At 36.3% G+C, this 15,800-nt stretch overlaps 1 protein-coding gene across 4 annotated transcripts in view; it reads right to left on the bottom strand.

Moving 5' to 3' along the window:
• The window catches only part of LOC120333716 (protein-glutamine gamma-glutamyltransferase 4-like), a 57,119-nt gene that overhangs the window by 16,021 nt on the left and 25,298 nt on the right, over window positions 1-15,800 (bottom strand). The window contains exon 1 of one of the 4 annotated variants that reach the window (XM_039401049.2): window positions 9,156-9,266. The exons of 1 other annotated variant lie outside the window; for it this stretch is intronic. In XM_039401049.2, the coding sequence (XP_039256983.2) occupies window positions 9,156-9,225 (70 nt within the window). In that variant the 5' untranslated portion in view covers window positions 9,226-9,266. Of the gene's footprint in view, window positions 1-2,451; window positions 2,464-5,616; window positions 5,777-9,155; window positions 9,267-15,800 lie in introns of those variants that run through there. 2 more of the 4 variants (XM_039401048.2, XM_039401051.2) reach the window with 2 other exon arrangements.

Below are 15,800 nucleotides of genomic sequence, written 5' to 3'. Positions count from 1 at the left end.
AAGTGAGCAACTTTAATTTGCATAGGTAAAAAGCATAGTTATTATTAGATCTAGTAGAAACTAAGTAATTTTCTATCTTGCTTTGAAACATTGAACTGCGCATTCAACATAAATGCTCTACTGGTCCACAGAGCTACATAATAACACCAAACAAACTTTGCCTACGCAATTAATATTGTGGTTACAACAACGCCCAATCTGATCTGTCCCGTTAAACCGCGCGCTTGCCTCTGGCAATAAATCCGTCCGGAGACAAGAGACAAATTCCAAACACCGTTTCTAGAAAAATAATATCACGTCCATGCTTGACCCTGCTATAGTAGTCGAGATATTCACGGCCAACTACGGGACATGCTTTGACTCTTTCTATAAAAGTTAATTGGTCAATTATTACCCTGGTGCGTCATAGGTTAGAGTCGAATTCAACCAGATCGGCCGTGGGCCTTAAAAAAAAGTTTTTTTTTTTTCAAATGACGTTCGTTGAGTACGCCAAATTTGGCCATACTTAAAACGATGATATTGAGACGACGTGAGTAGCGTAACAACGAATTAAACTATATTAAAGAACGGTCTTTGATGGACAAAGAGCAGAGTATCAAATTTTCGTTTACTAACCCTAGTATTGGTCAGTTATAAAATACATTATTAACAGAACTTACCGACAATAGGGCGCCTGGCATATAAGTGGTCAGTGTATTAGCAAAAAATACTTTTAGGAAAAACATATATTTCATCATGATTTGTACTGTTTTAGATTTACCTGATCGTTTTACCTGTCCTGCCTATCTTAATTAAGAATGTTTCCTCGAATCCGATATATTTAAAAAAAAAATTGCCCAGAGCAAGAGAACGCACAGAAGTAATTCAGACTTGATTAATCTCTGAGCAAAGTTAACGCTGAAGTGCCATGAGTTTCTCAAGCTGTATAGAATTATGATGGTGCACTCACTAAAAAGTAAAGTAAGCTCATCTCTGAGCAAAGCTACGGCGACCACTAAAACCTTAAGAGCTACTAAAACTACATAGATTTATGGTATTGTATTAGGCGCACTCGCTCAAAAGTAAATAGGAATCATCCTTCAGAAAAGATATGCGACCACTGAAATACCAAAAGCAAGTTCAGTGATTATACTCTAAATAAGTTTGTCGTCCTAAAGGTTACACGCAAAAGTATCGATCCAGAGTATGACAAATTTAGTAAAGACTGTGCTGCTTCGACCAAACGCTATGGACAATGAACAATTGTTGTTTTCTGATACAATGTATGTCTTGGGAAGAATTATATTGCCTAAGGCTTTGCCAAAACAGCAAAACAATCGTTATCAGATAACTACTTATCAGATAGCGAAATTAAAAAGGTGGACAATATTTTTAGCGAAGTCACGTGACGTTACCCAAATGTAAGGATGGTTATTATTATAGAGTTTAAAGAGTTTACTGCTAATAAAATCTTTGGTTTGAGTGCTCCCGTAGTGTGTGCACCAGGTTAGGATTAGGCCATAATTTTATTCCGATTTTCCCTATTTAGTTTTTTTTACTAGTTCGAGGACTGTCTGTGTTATCCAAGGGAATATTCCCCTGCCCATAGGCTTCCATTCCTTCACACAACTTGACGTAAAGTAGACGAACGAAATTATTTACCTCCATATTGGTACACACTTCTGGAGCGCCGATTTTTGTTTATGACCTGAATCAGGTGGTAGAGACTATACGGTGCAGATCAGCGTGATTGAAAAATTCGCCAACTAGAACATAGGCGTAGGGGACTTCACCCCAATTTATAGTCCTTGTGCAAAACTTTGCATGCGGCCCAGAATATTCACGCGAACAAGTCATTTTGAAAATATATATAACCTAACAAATGCACCAATTACTATGGGCCACGTACTTCACCTCTTATTTATCTATACTATTTATGCACTTTTAAGCCTTACTTTGAGAGACTTTTTTTTCCTAATCAAAATTCAATCCCACCCACACTCCCCGAACCGTATATTGGCAAGCGACCCGATTCATGATTCACTTGAACAACAGGATTTTCCATCAATCGCGTATTTTAACTTAAACTACAGCGCGGTCGCTAAAAAGCAGAAAATTTGAAAGTCAGATGACATCACGAATAAAATGCGTATAGGTATAGGTTGAATTGGAACGATCACCCCAACCTTCGAAACGCTACACGTGCTCGGACTTCTTAGTTTTTAGACACTGCTCTGAAGTACGCGGACGACATTTTGAGCATTTATGAGCGTAATGTAACATTTGCATTTGAAAAACTTTTTAAAAGTAATTTTTTGTAAAAATGAATAGCTGTTTGACAAATTTTTTAGCAACTATTTCTATTATCAACAAAGCATATTAGTTAATTACGCACAAAACAGACATATTACATTACATAAGAAATTTGCACAAAACAACAAATACTACGACACATGACATTGATTGATTTACCTGAGCCTTCAGAAGCTGAAAGTTAAAGAATATAAATTTATCCACATTCTGGGCGAAAAGACAAAAAAAAAGTTGGAATTATAGTATAAAATTTTACATTAATATCAAAGGACAAGGATACAAATAAAAAGCCACTTAGTGAAGAAGTGTAACGTCCGATTTGTATAAGAAGGCGCTAACTGGTATAAATTCGATCACATTCTCAAAGTTTGAAAAAATGAAAACAAAACTACAAGTAACCTACAGTATTCATATATGTATTAAGTTAGTGTATGGAATTGTACATTGATCTCAGTAAAGAGGGAACGAGAATATCGGTCGGAGACCGAAAACTTATCGATCTTAGATCGGTAATTAGTTAATATCTCGCTAATTATACGACATAATTAACCCAAAATCTATAGGCTTCTGGTCCGAGGTAAGATGCATGCACATGCAACATTTGGAGCAGATTCAACCACGCGTTCGTGAGATATCGCGTTCATCTAACAGACACACAGACAGACAGACATACATACATACAGACAAATACCTATCAATATACTTACCGATCTTAAGATCGGTAAGTAATAAATAAAAGGCCATTTAGTAAAGAGCGTTACGTCCGATTTGTATAAGAAGGCGCTAACTGGTATAAATTCGATCACATTCTTAAAGTTTGAAAAAAGAAAAACAAAACCACAAGTAATCTACAGTATTTATATATGTATTGAATTAGTGTATTGAATTGTACATTGATCTCAAAGGACAGAGAATAAATAAAAGGCAAAAAGGGAATAAATAAAAGACCTTTGTCAAAAATATTTCTCGTCTGAGTTTGTTGTGTACTGAACAACCCGTATTCTATACGTAATCGAGGTCACGACCGCATTTAAAAAGAAAACGCCCTTAATGTGACTAATTCGGGCAGGTCGTAAACTGATAACATAAGATCATGGGCAGGATTTGAAGAAAATAACTTGTTAAAACATATCGCACACTGCTAAGAATGATTGAACGTTATTTAATTGATTCGGTTATTTCATCTTGAAATTTGCTTCGAGACTCAAAATAAAACAACCAACCAACAAAAAGATTTTGTTCCGAATATAAACAGTTTTAGAATCTTATGTACACAGTCCCCGTCAAAAAAAACATCAATGCCAATGCCCAAAATGAGAAAATATGCAGTCCAGTTTGAGTTAGAGTTAGGAATGAAGATTTCACTAGATATTCAGTTTTTTAAATATCTAACCCCAACTGGATAATTACTATTTTGTTACTATAAAACGTGGCGAAGGTGTTTTCTCAATTCTCACATTTTCCGCATTAATGCGATCAGTACAAAACAAAAACAAAAAAACGATCAAAAAATTAGCGTTGGGAGAATAACATTGTAGTAGGCATTTGCTTTTAGCGGTTCCCGTACATTTGAACCCACGACAATTGCATCTGCATACTATTGCACCTATGGAATTTGTTTTGTGTTTCGCGGGTATTTGAAACAACACTAACGCATGAGTTTTAGCACACGCATATAGACTGAACCCGCGGATATACACCTGGGTTCAAATATAGGATCACCGCTTTCAGCGCAGTCACCCGGATATTTTCCGAATTTCATATTTATAAACGTGGGCGTCCAGACACCCGCCCTTGACACTCAGTAACATGGTAATCTGCAAATAATGTTACCAGACTGGCAAACGATATTTAATGAGTTCGTCCCTTTCTTTATACATCGTAACATTATACATTGTAAATCAATTTAGTATCAGAAGAATACCTACGCCCTCAGACATAACAAAACCACAAAATCCGGGTTCTAGACAGGGGCAACGTAAAGTAAATTTGTATTATATGAGTCAATTGTTCTGAATGTTTGCAGTTCGTTTGCCGAACAGGTTTAATTAATTGAGATTAAACAACGTTATTTGAACAACAGACGAAACCGCCCATAGATATAGGTGTCCATAAAGTCCCTTCACAATTTCAATTTTGTTATGAATTCCGTTCTCAATATATCTTAACCAGGTTCGTTTTTTTTAATCAGCAATTGTTTAAGTATTTTTACTTTATTATATACATCTGTGACAGCCAACACAATATCTGGTATCGATAAATACCTTTTGCATTTTCAGATTTTGTAAAACAATGGAAACCCTATATATGTTATTGGGACATCGGTACTCATAAATCGAATGAGGTGCTGAAAAAATTGATATGACTATAAAAATGATACCACAAGAACTAACATGGGCAAATTACGGCCCGCAGACAAAATCCGACCAGTTGGGTAATTCAATCTGGCCCGCCGTATGGTGCCACAACCAAACTGAAACCAAATTTTGTTCAGCTGAAAATAATGAAAAAAAATATTTTGTTGGTATTTGTTGAGATTGCGATTAAATTTAGTTTCGAAACTAGGCTTATTGATTTCCCCTTTCCTTTTGTAACACTGTGAATATTGTTCATAAAATGTTATTTTTGCGTCACACTTACATGGCCCGCCAGAGGGCAAAATTACTGACCCCCGTTCCAAAAACCTACTCTGTCCACCCCTGACAAGAGGCTGATTTCGAATACTAAATTTTCATACTCAAACGTGAATGATAAATGTACCAAAGAGGAAGGTCTTCCATTCGTATAAGCTGCCTTATCGGCTTTTATCTTCCGTGAAATGATCATATATAACCATATTTTATTCAGTAAAAAGAGAGTAACAAAGAATAAATACATAAATACAAAAAAAAAATTGGCATTGCCGCTCATCAACTGGTTGGTTTTTTGGTAATGATTCACCTTATACCTAACCTCAATAACTTGGCGGGTGAACAAATAATGATTTGTTTTTATGCACGAGAATGAATATATCCAAGAACAAGTACAAGTGAAGTGATTGTATTATTATTATTAGAATCATCAAACTAAGCTTTCCCATCCCCTCTGATACACACCTAAAAATTTGATGCCGGACATCCTAGCAGACGTGGCCATCCTAGCATAGAATAGGATTTACAAATTTATCCCGGGGGAGAAAAAAATCGATAAGACAGTTTGATCATATGGTGAACCACGTCCTCTTGTCCAGTTACTAGTCCATGTTGATGTATGGGATTAGTTGACTCAAAGACATAATCATCTTCATCTTTAATTTGACATAAAGACAAGACAGATTGTACTTACTTGGCAATTCCTGGGTTTGCTGCTTCTGTTGAAGTTTTGACACAACCTGTCCCATGGTGGCGCTATATAGTAACTTTAAAACTAGGTTTTAATGGCTATGGTCTGACAATGAAATATGAGAAATGCAAATGAATGAAATGTGCATAATGAAAAGATAGCAATGCTCTAATACAGAGTTCTAATCTTTCTATCTCCGCGGGTTGATAACATCAAATAAAATGACTTTGTGGAAATTGAATGAATATTGAAATGAGAGAAAAAGTAAAATAATAACCCGTTTTTGAGTAACAAACTTCAATGTTGCGTCACAGAATAGAACAAATAAAATCACAAAACATATTCTCTTGAGACTATAAAAATATTCGGTCTGGTTACAACTACTATATAAGCCAATTAATATTTAATTCACATCTACCGCAAAGTATTAGCCAATATTAAAACGTCCTTTTATCTCAGGTTTGTCTACAGAACAAGTTATACAAAGATAACTTCCTCTCCCAACACTAACAAAACCTTAAAACTTCAAATTCTTCTTTGGTTTTTCAACTACAACTTTCAACTACAAATATTAAACAAATCCTGTCAAATCTACTATAACAATACCGCCAATTTAACTCTTAAATTTCCGTAATTTATATAAAAAAAAATCTTGGCCATAAATATGCTATACCTAATATTGGCAATAGAACATCGAAAAAAAATTATCTTTTCATTCCAAATTCACTGCTTACTTAACTTTGAAATTCCAGTGGACTAAGGAGAAATTATTATCTGAAAAAATAAGCGTGTTAATTGTCGGCGTTAAATGTTAAAATGAAACTGCCGAAGTACAAATATAGTATTTTTTTAAAAATGCCTCCTTTGTTTTCCCCCCACAATATTACAACCCCAAACCATGAACTACAACCTAAAATACCACCCCCACCCAGAAAGCACTGCTACTCAATTGTAAAAGATGAAGTTGTACCAATTACAAAAGTGGAAATCTTTTATACAGCGGTATCCCTTATCCCTTAGATTGAATATTAACCGACCAGCATAGCGGATTTAACAATAGAGACGGAATTCGTTCCTTATATGACAAAACGCGACGCTTTTCTATAGCAATAAAGATTTATGACAGAATATACATTTAGGACAATGACCTTGCGGTCTAAAACTGATCTTTTTTGAATTTTCAACAGATGAAAGCGTTGCTGCTACATTTACAAATTAAATTTGTCTTTTGGGCTAGGTAGATGTTGGTTGATTTTCTATGAAGCTTTTTCTCTTCACTTGAATATAAATATTTGCAAACAAGAGAGAAACTACCGTATTTTGGAACCGTGGAATCGGTACTCCCGTAGTGTGTGTATCGAGTTTGGGGACTGTCTGTTTGGGGACCGTCTGTGTTAGACCCTTTACCCAAATTGTTGTAAAATAGGCGAACAGAATTAGTTTCTTCCATATTGGTACACACACTTCTGGAGTGCCGTAGAATCTAATCGAGTTGGCATAGGTCTCGTATACCGTGCAATACACTCTGGCATGGTTGCTTACAAAATTTAATAATTTAATCCCAGAGTGTGATTTAATATTGAAATTCACATACAATGATACAATGCCTACTTTTAATTCTCTGATTAAACAACCTCGCCGCCCATACGAGAATGTCTTTGTCATGGCAAGAATTTCCTCTCAATAACCTATATATCAGAGGTGCCCGTTTGACTATTATTTACGAAGCCTCGCAAATTCGAAACTTGACAAACATATTGATAAAGTAGTGTCTAAATATGGCAACAAGGCCCTAATAAAAATATGGCATTATTTATTGAAAATATAAATATTTGAATTTCCGCTTTGTTGCCACATTTCGACGCTACCGTTGTCAAATTTTATTAATGCCGCTATTGCCTGTTTGGACATCTACAAAATTACCCAAATCATTATTTTAATAAGTAAAGGAATAGACGGCAGGGCCCCTAGGTTTCTTTCATTGAGCCCCGGGAGCACTTCGATGACTAATGATCTTTATCAGGGCTACTCAACTGGCGGACCGCGGTCCGAATCCGGACCTTTCGGGTTGAACCGCGCATAATTCTTTATTTTGGATCATTAGCCCTACTTTCGAAGTTTCCTCTTATAAAATCACTTTTACATATTTAAAAATATATATGAAAAGAACTAAAACGCCATAATAAACAATCTTGATTTGCTAATAATCATTAGTCGGTCGAGGAATTGCGTGTTTAGGATGCCGATATATGATCTCTGGAAAGTCCTGACCCAAATAACTTTGAAGTTTTGTATGTATAACACACGGAGATCATTTCCCTATCAATGACTGGTCCCTTCAACGAAGAATTACTTCGACGTAATTGTATGTTATATGAAAAAATAAAAGAATATTCCGTGCAGTGAAAAATGTTCAGAAATGATCGTTCAACCGTTATTTCCAACGTCCAAAGAAAATTTATAAATGTTCTGACAAGCTCAAAATCAGACACAATCGTGTTCATTTGAATGCAAGCAAGCGTTGTATGAAAATACAATATCTCACACATGAATGATTGGAGGAGTCTTGTAATCCTATATGAACTTTGATTTTTTAACTAAGATGGGATACATTTTTAAAAATTAGACTATAAGAAAGCCGATAAGACGATATAATGACATCGGAAACCATGAGCAGTTGTCTGGTCACAATTATAATTCGGGCATGAGAATAGTTAACAAGTTGATCGATTTGAATCCAATGACGAAGGTATGTGAATTAATTGTACTGTTGAAATATATTGTGAATGCAGGTAAGGGTACGATATACAGCCAATGCAACATTTGTATTGCTTGGACAATAATGGTTAGTATGGGCCATATAAGATGGAGCCTGTATTACGACAGATTTTATTAGTTTTTTTTTTGATGATAGTTTGCTCCAAACAATCCACATGACCGAGCTACAATCGCCTCTCAGGAAAATGATGATGAAACTAAAATCCCAAAACAAGTCTGATAATATTAATATGGTTGCCAGAGTCGTAGCCAGAAATTTTCAAGGGGGGGGGGGTTCTGAAATTTTTTTTTTGCCAAGTTAGATCAACACGGCTAGCGGGTCCGATCGAACGCTGAAATACCGACCCGGTTCGACCCGCAAAACCACCCCCCTGGCTACGCCACTGATGCTTGCACCATGAGCGCCATTTACGTAATCTGCCAAGAATACAACTCAAAGAGCAAAAAAATAAGGTCAAACCAGAGTATGTCTGCTTGATAACGAACTTTCGTTACCAATGGCTTTCCTTCCCGCTTATACTGATGGATGGAAAAAATAAACGCGACTATGGCTATGATTAAATGCACAAAGAAATTGGAGACAAATTATTTGAAAATTGCGAGTTACACACCGTTATACTCAGGCGCAACGTGTTAGGAATATTATTGTATTTTTCTCCTTATGCGTTAATACAATGCAATATATTTTTGTGCATTTTGAACCCCGTATTATTCAGTCATGCATGACAGCAAGCAATGATATCAAACTTGCTTCACACCAATACCTTTGTCCGTGTTCCCAGGTCTTGGAAAGCGTTGCCTCCACCAAGCCATTAAACTTGCATACCGACTCATATTAAATAGTATAATCCAGAATTCGTCCACCTTATTCTGATCTAACTGGCAGTACAGGCTAATGGAGTATTAGTTGTAAGTTATGAACAAAAATGGAATACTAATTTATTTAAACGCAAAGTACATAGCGATACCTGTTATACAGCAGGCCACGCCTTTTCAATATGGCGTCATAATAAAGACAATGCAGAATGTCTTTCATCATGGGCTAATCAAGAATATTGAATTGACGTCATGCGCTGATCGAAGCTACGTCATCACAACAGTAATAACAAGAATACAAATAACACGTATAACGCCATAATCACAGTAATGAAAATGCATTTATGCGTCATAATCTTTCAACCCTCGGCCACGCCCCTATTCTGACATCATTGGCTATCAAGAATATTGGAATCACGTCATAATTGCTTCAAAGTTACGTCATCATAACATCAATAATAATAATATAATAAAACACGCCTATGTAAGCTCCAAATTAAACTGCTCCTCACTCCCACGGCACACCATCTCTAACGCTGACGAAAAAAGCCGGTTTCCACAATCGGTCTGCGACATTGACGAGTTGTAGCAGCTGCAAGTATTTTATTGTATATCTAATGTAAAACCGCACAAGTCATTATGCATGATCATACATGGTTTAGGTTGAAATTTCTGATTTATTCCTGGACCATAGTTGGGCAGAGACGAATAAAAGATTTTGATACATGACGTAACGAACGCAGTTGAACCGTGCAAAAGAATGCCGAGAATTTTTCAAGAAGAGGAGTGCCAGCTAACTCGTTAAGAGGCGTGGCACTATTCTAACGCCTCGTAATCGAACTCAATACATGAATTCAATAATTTGAAAACTGTTTTTATGACAAAATTTTTATAGAAGTTTTTTCAACGAGCTGCTAATATTGGGTAAAATATTGCTAGAAAAGTTGCGAGATAATATACTGACGTGCTTTTAAGGTAATATGCCAACTTAGCGCCGTAATGTATGCTGTCTATTTTGCATTATTGGAAAAAAACTATGATACTTCAGAGCCGTTATTACTTATTGAAGGCGTTTATTTGCCTCGATTTGAGCGAAAAATAATTCCCATTTGTGTTTTAATTTGTTTAATTGACGTTTCTAACCTCCGAAGTCGAGGCCAGCTGTATGTGGCGGGCATAACTATAAAAAATACATCAAATTGAGTATTTCTTTAGACAATTTTTAGTTATGAAACTGGTATAGTTGTATAAATGCATTATTTGAGTCAGAACCTGAATCGTGAATTACCGGTAATACTTTTCCTAACCTGTAGTATATTTAACAGCTTAGTGTTACTTTGCAGTGGAAGCAATTTAAATGTCGATTGGGGTCATATATCCACCATTGCTAACTATATGGTAGTCAATCAACAGAATAATAATCCAATAGGGCATTAATATGTCAATTATATGCAAAATATGTCTCTATTCCCGATCTGCTGTCAATATGAAAACCATAAGAGACTTCTAAGGGGGAGGTTATTCAAATAACAACTGAGACCAAACATCTATTCCTAACCTGCAGTCTATATATCAGTCCAATAGCCCTCTACAGAAGAAAGTGATATAGGAACCCTACACCCATCCCTATTACTAAACTGTAGTCTTTATTGCAACCTAATATCTCAGTAAAAAAACGGCCATTCGATTAGAGAAGGGTTCATATTCTTCGCCTATTTTCAACCTGTTGTTTATATGGCAACCACATATTTTTGTAACGTAAAGACAAATATCGATTTAGGCCATTCATAGTTTCCTATTCCTAATTGACCGCTCAATATCCCTCTACAAAAAAAAACGTTTCAGACTATGACTGAAATCGTTAACGCTTGGCTAACGGGCTATCATGTTTTTCCTAATTGTTCACAAGCCGTATCTCCGTGTCTTACCCACGAGAATATATTTCCTATAGTTTCAGCAACAGTTGGGGAAAACGAATTTAAACGCTCTGGAATTCTGTTAAAATTATAGTAAAATGAATAGATTTCATGGTAATTCACCAAACACTTTTAACGTAAACTCTCTACTTTCTCTCTCTCTAACACTCACATGAAATACGTCGGTCGAGAAGCTTATAAGCGTTTTGGTTCAATGGATACTACTTTTTAATTTTATCGTTCTACCACTCACTTGAAAAGGCCATTTAAATGGCGATTGGTATTTGGCACCATATAGCCACCCTATCGTCTTTATCACAACCTAGTAACCCTTTGGACATTCAAGCCATAATATAATCTTATCGGTAGCATGTTGTCTATATGGCAGACCAATTCTTCACTCGAGCATTTACTTGGAGATTAAGGACATATGTCTAACTTTTAACGCACTGTATTTACAGCAACCCGATAGCCATCGAAGCAGTTCCATTCTACCACTCACTTGAAAAGGGCATTCAAATGGCGATTGGTAGTTGGGACCATATATCCACCCCTACATGGCAACCCAGTAACCCTTTGGACATTCAAGCCATAATATAACTTATTGGTAGCATGTTGTCTATATGGCATACCAATGCTTCTCTCGGGCAATTTACATAGAGATATGTCTTATAACCCACTTATAACACACCGTCTTTACAGCAACCCAATAGCCGCCGAGGAAAATAACATAGCGATTGGGGTCATACACTCAATCCTATTCCAAACATGCTTTTTATATGACAGCCCTTTTGTTCCCTTGAATATTTACATGTCGATTAAGACGGCATCAAGCATTGTAGCATATTTAAAAGTCGCCAAGAGTATATTTAACGGCGCATTCTTAGTATGATTGTAAACTTATACCTTACGCACCAAAACCATCATTTTAACTAAGTGGTGTGCAACCTGCGGCCCGCGGGTCGAATGTGGCCCACAAGGAAAAATGTGCGGCCCGCGGAGAAATGCCAATTTATAATGGTGTGCAACCCACGAAGCGAGTTTTCAATTCAGTTTAATCTGGTACGTGATTGTGTAAGTCCAATTCGCCTGTACCCGAGTCCAATTTGTTATCTATGGCTATGCCTTCGCCCTTGCAATGTCCTAACAGCTAACTTGAGTGAGTGCGAAGCGAATAGCAAGTGTCAGAAGTCTGAAGGCGCGACTCGCGACTCGCGAGTTCACCCAGTTATTGTATCTGGCATTCCTGTATTAAAGGCTGTACTGCTCTGCCCTAACTAGTAGACAATCTGCAAAGTGGACAGTCAAACGCGGTCTACAAATAGGAACTGTTTTAACCGTTCAACCACCTTCCAAGCCACACCCTGCCCGAGGCATTTTATGGTCTCTAATGCTTTGATATAACACCAGTTTGACTACGTTATTTAATTAGACATTTAACATAAACTTTATGACAAAAAGTAAAATAAGCCGTTATTACTTGTCAAGAATGATCAATTACATACTTTTCGTACCTTTAGGGCGAGTATGGCAACCAATTTAAAATCGTTCATTCATAAGGTTACGCATATATGATTAGAAGGCTTATATTGTTAAGTTAAGTTTTCATGACATTAGGTCAAATAAAACCAAATATAACCTGCAGTGTTGCAATTTTGCTAACACCTCAGCTACGTTATTTATTTGGCGAAAAACGAAAGCATCAACTTATCATTTCATTTCGCCAAAAAATACTAGATTTAGCATTGACTCATTTGGAAGTTTAAAACTTCAAAAAATCCAAATCTTCTCATATAAATCAAGGCAGGACATGCGCTTATATTCTATGATGACTAATTAACTAAAACGTTTTTATTTGGTGTTATTAGTTCTCTACGCTATAATTGTAAGGGAGCATAAAATACTTCTAAACGGGATTCTAATTCAAATGACTTATAACAATTGGGTTATAAATCATAAAATCCTTTGGGCGCGTGGGATTGTTTCGAATAATTTCTGCTGCATAGCGTGGGCGGTGTTGAGAAAAATTTATATGTTGTCCAACTTTATTTTTTTGTCAAAGAATTTTTTTAATTTTTGGGGTTTATGATAGTTTATCAAAGTATAGACGCCAAGCCTATACTGTAGTAGGTGTCGCAACAATAAATCTCTATGGTGCGACGTATTTGGTGGTCAAATTTGACACCAATTTGGACTGAAACGTGAGCCTTATTAGTCTGAGGAACCAGATAGCAAGAGACAAAAAGTCACGTCGGAGAAACAGACAATATGTACAAACCTAAACAAAAAAACGTATGAGGTATTCCGAACTTTGGAAGTTCTAAAAGAAGGCGCTGATTCTAACTAGTTTTCCTAAGCTATTTATAATATTTATTGTTGCCCAGAACATATCACAAATCCCACATCAAATCGTTACTCTTAACAATTCGCCACAGCTTCATGCTTATCCACACTATCAAGATTAAATTACGAAATCTCGATTGACTTCAAATTCTACGATTTTAAATCAGACGTTTGGTTGCTCCCTAAGTATTCGTACCAAGATAACGCACAACCTAAACAACCCCAACCTGGTACACATACTATGTTTAGGTTGTGCGCCATCTTGGTACGAATGCTTCAGGAGCACCGACGTTCGCGTAAAATGTTCAATGCAAAAGCACTAGTGTCGGCTCAAAGAGCCAAGCTGTGCTACACACAAACTATATTAAGCGTCAATGGAAAAATAGTTCAAGCTCGCGTGAAAATATAGCACTACATGTACATTATGATAGAAAGCCCGAGGCCAAAATGCTGTAATGTTATGTTATGGGTTGCAGAGCTCGAATCGGTGATTTTCGTTTTTTTTTTTTTTTGCTAACATTGGTCAAACCCTAAAATTTACAGAATCGGAGTCAAAATTTTAATCTATCCGGAGTTAATAATCGGAGTGAAGGTTTTAATAAGTTTCTGAAAGACAGGAAGGAATTTTCAACTAAAAAGAAAGACGCTATCAAACGCCTTTTGTATTCAAAATTGTCGGAGTCGAAATATCCGCGATTCCGAAGTCAGTAGTTAAAACCGGATTCGGCTGCGTGTATTTGCAGATAAAAAGTCCCACTCAATATCTAATAACTCACCCCGGGCGTAAAAATGGGTTGGGCAACATCTGATAAAAAAAATTCGTTTTTTTCACAATACGTATTGATTTTTGACAATATCAGTGACTGCTGCATATAACGCTGTTTGTTGTTAAACGACTTTGTTGTGCAAAAACGAAAACAAAGAATACTATCCAATATGCAAACATTTTTATAGCGAATCTAGAATCTAAACTTTTAGAAAAAAACTTTTAGTTAAATCACAGTACCTCATTGATGACTGTTTTCTTATATGGACACATGTTATCACTAAGAATAGTTATCTTTACTCTCACTACAGCATCTTTGCATCATATCCATACGGATCCACCGGTACAAAAGCATATAAGAAGGATAAGTAGTTATTCCCGTAGAAACTAAATCAATAACGAAAAATACCGTCGTTCTTTGTTCCACATTAGGCTATATTTATACACAGAGGAATGCGCGACCTAAATTAGCTTTTGCGGTTTGTTCTATTCATATCTTGAGGCGTTTTATTATTCTTGATAAAATTCTACGCATTCTTTAATTTATTTTGTCATAATACCATAATATAACGCAACAATGCGGTAATAATCGAAATATATATATAAATCTTAGAAATGATGATTACGCTTTCTCTTGCGAATTCTCTATTCGCCTTCCCGCTCTGAACAATAATCTATTTCAGTGGTTCGCAATCTTTTCTGTGCCGTGGCACCATGCGAAGTCATCTAGCCCTCATGACCCCCTCATGTTTTTCATTCGAGTAGTATTTAGTGTTATTTTTATTGGTAACTTTTACTGACAGTAATACTTTAATACTGAACTGACTTATCTCTCGTCCATATAAACCCTAAAATGTTTTGCCCTAATTATATATATATCTGTCAGTGCCCGCGAAACTCTTTTTTCAGTAATAGGTGATGAAGGAAATGTACAAAATAAAAAAGACAATGAGAAAGCAGTAACGTCACAATACTGAACTGACTCATATCTCGCTTGGTTAAAGCCCTTGCATTGCCCTAACGCGTTGTCTGCAATGCTAGCGAAACTCTTTTATCAGTAATCGGTGATGAAATAAAAGAGGCAATGAAAAAGCAGTAAAGTCACAATACTGAACTGACTTATATCTCGCTTGTATATACCTATGTATTGCCCTCATTTATATCTGTCAGTGCCCGGGAAACTCTTAAACTCAGTAATCGGTGAAGGACATGTACAAAATAAACAAGACAATGAGAAAGCAGTACCGTCATAATACTGAACTGACTTATATCTCGCTTGTATAAACCTATATATTGCCCTAATTATATATCTGTCAGTGCCCGGGAAACTCTTCTATCAGTAATCGGTGATGAAATAAAAGATGCAATGAAAACGCATTTACGCCATAATATTTAACCACAAACCACTGCGGACCTCGCTACTGCAGCATAAGCACCACAAGTATATAAAGCTGTAGTTACCAATCTTTTGTGGCTTGTCGCCCCTTTCTGGACGATTTAAGCATTCGTGGCCCCCTTGTTTATCATTCCTAAACTACGACCAACGCACAAATTGCGTACATTCTACG

Source organism: Styela clava, chromosome 15, assembly GCF_964204865.1.
Source record: "Styela clava chromosome 15, kaStyClav1.hap1.2, whole genome shotgun sequence".
Taxonomy (NCBI): domain Eukaryota; kingdom Metazoa; phylum Chordata; class Ascidiacea; order Stolidobranchia; family Styelidae; genus Styela; species Styela clava.
The sequence above is the reverse complement of the archived record's forward strand: the minus strand, read 5'-3'. Positions and strand labels throughout refer to the sequence as shown.